A 2,500-nucleotide genomic window follows, 5' to 3' on the forward strand; every position below is an offset into this window, starting at 1 on the left:
ACAGGGGTAGAAACAGCATTGTTAATGTGCTAGGTGGGTTATATATGGTGAGGTGAGGTGAGGTAGGAGGAGGTGAGGTAAGATATGAGGCAGGTTGAAGACATTTTTAGATAAGGGGATGTGAGAAGATACAAGATGAGAAGAAGGGGGGTGCAGTCATTTGAGGCAACATTTCTGATTGTCTGGCAGGTGTACTGATATTTTTCTGTGTAACGGGACACTTATAAAGTAGATCAGGTAAAAAAGTGTAATTGTCATTCTAAATCAGTGATCTGGACACTTTGAATTGAAACTATAACAAGCATAGTAAATAACAGTGGATTGAAAAGCTGCCTATCAACAGAGGCTACTATAGTGAGTGTGTAGCAAGGCAAGCTAATGAATGAACAAAATAAACCTATTCTCTCATTTTGCCAAGTGGTGTAAACACAATTAATTCTGTGATTAAATATGTTATCTGAAGAACTACCAAGCTGGCTAGCTAGCAAGCATAGCATCAGAAATAGCTAGCAAGCTGAAGGATTTGGGATTAGCAACAATAGAATCAATGGCAACTAAGCCAACTTTCCAACATTATCTGTGACAAAAGAAAGTAGTACTACAAACAAAATAGGTTGGCTTCTTTTGAAGGGCTACACATACGCATAACTACATGCGTGGCAACCGGGGTATAAGCGGGAGGACGGCCACTGAGGTGAACCGTTATATACGAAAATATTGCACTCGGTGGAAGAAACTCCACTATGACGTCATTGAGTTCTTTGCCTCCGCCTTGTCCAATATTTTCCTATGACGGGATGTGGTGAGGTAAAGTGAGGTAAGATAAAGTAACTTGAGGTGAGATTAAGTAATTTGAGGTAACGTGAGTTGAACAGAAGTGACAGGCAAGCTGAGAAGAAACAAGGTGAGGTTATTTGGGACAACATGTGGAAAAAGAGAAGACAACTCTAGGTGAGCTAAGGATATCTGATGTAGGACCAAATGCAAAGAAGAGATATGAAGACAAGTAAGTTGAGAATAAATGAAGTGAGGATAGGTTTGAGGTAACATGACAACAGGTCAGGTTAGGCAGGATAAGATTAAGTGAAGTGAGGATGGGGCAAGTTGACGTGAGGTGATCTTAAACTGTAAGGAGATACAAAATGTCCTCAGTTGAGCATTACTGAGGTTAGATTTGTCGATACCAAGACCAGTGAGTCAAGAGCGCGCTTGCTGCAACTGCAAGTCACTGAAGTGAGGAGATCTATTGTCATGTTTCTTTGTCTGTATGTGGCAGAAGAGCAGTGTACTCGCTCACGTTTTTCCGGATGTGCTAGTTTCCGGCGTCCACGTTTCTTGCGAGGGGGCGACTTCTCCTGCTCGGGGGAGCTCGACACGCCGTTCTGCAGGGCTGGGTTTGGGCTGGGGGTGCGCTGCCGCTGCAAAGCACCCTGGGAAATCCCGTTTTCTGCCTCGCCGTTCAACTCCGCCTCCTTCCCTTCCTTCACAGAGTCACAGCTGTTCACCTGAGAGGGGGGAAGAAGAGAGGGAGAGAGGAGGAGAGAAAGAGAGTGAGAGAGACAGAGGTCCTGTTTTAGATGCTGTGTTGTTCTTTGAACATAAATATAAAACAATGTGCAGCCATAACCTTTAACTGAGGGTATTTGTACAGTGACAGCATAACCACCTGTGAGGCACAACTCTTACGCAAAGCAGTAGAACAAAGCCAGGCTCTTTAGAAATGCACCTGCCTACAGACAAGACTCCTTCAACCTCATTTAATTTACTATACCTTATTTCTGCTTTTTAAAATCTAATGCTTGCTTTACCCATCTGTGCTATGGTAGAAAGTAATCTCCATTAGAATGGGATAAACAAACACACATTATCTCCTCCCTCTCTCTCTCTATCTCTCTCTCTCTCTGACACATAGAGTCAAGTCAAGTCAAGTCTTTTTTATTTGTCAGATGCACAAAATGACACAGGGTCAGACTGGGCACTGAAATTCTTATGACAAGGCGCCGCCCAAACCTACCATACGATAACATCACATACTATAACATAACAAACCATGACGTACACTCTGCACAAGTATTATGAACATAATTTACACATAATAAACATATAAACATATAATAACCGAAATAACCTTACTCAATATACAAGATAAATATACAATACTATGTGCTAAACATATACCAACCTATACATATAATACTAAATATACATATAGCAGCCTATACATATGATACTTACATATATACATATAACATATAATACACATATAATAAACTATGCTAACCTATACTAACCTACATACAACCCAGAGAGACACCCACACTAACACATCCACTGTAATGAGCCCAGTCACTTTGTTAAAAACACACACACAAGGCAGAGTGGGCTTCCATCAGAAAGTCACTGTGTGTGTTATCAGCCGCTGGAGTTGATGACAGGGTCTGTGACAGATGGACCAGTGGGGGTGGGGATAGAGGTGTTGGGGGGTGGGGGGGTGGGGGGT

General features: G+C 42.1%; 1 protein-coding gene across 6 annotated transcripts in view; it reads right to left on the reverse strand.

Moving 5' to 3' along the window:
• LOC105907267 (DNA (cytosine-5)-methyltransferase 3A) overlaps positions 1 to 2,500 on the reverse strand; it is a 57,831-nt gene that overhangs the window by 35,224 nt on the left and 20,107 nt on the right. For all 6 annotated transcript variants that reach the window (XM_031581071.2, XM_031581073.2, XM_031581072.2 and 3 more), the window contains one exon: positions 1,298 to 1,505. In XM_031581071.2, the coding sequence (XP_031436931.1) occupies positions 1,298 to 1,505 (208 nt within the window). The remainder of the gene's footprint in view (positions 1 to 1,297; positions 1,506 to 2,500) is intronic.

The sequence above is a fragment of the Clupea harengus genome, chromosome 15 (genome assembly GCF_900700415.2).
Source record: "Clupea harengus chromosome 15, Ch_v2.0.2, whole genome shotgun sequence".
NCBI lineage: Eukaryota > Metazoa > Chordata > Actinopteri > Clupeiformes > Clupeidae > Clupea > Clupea harengus.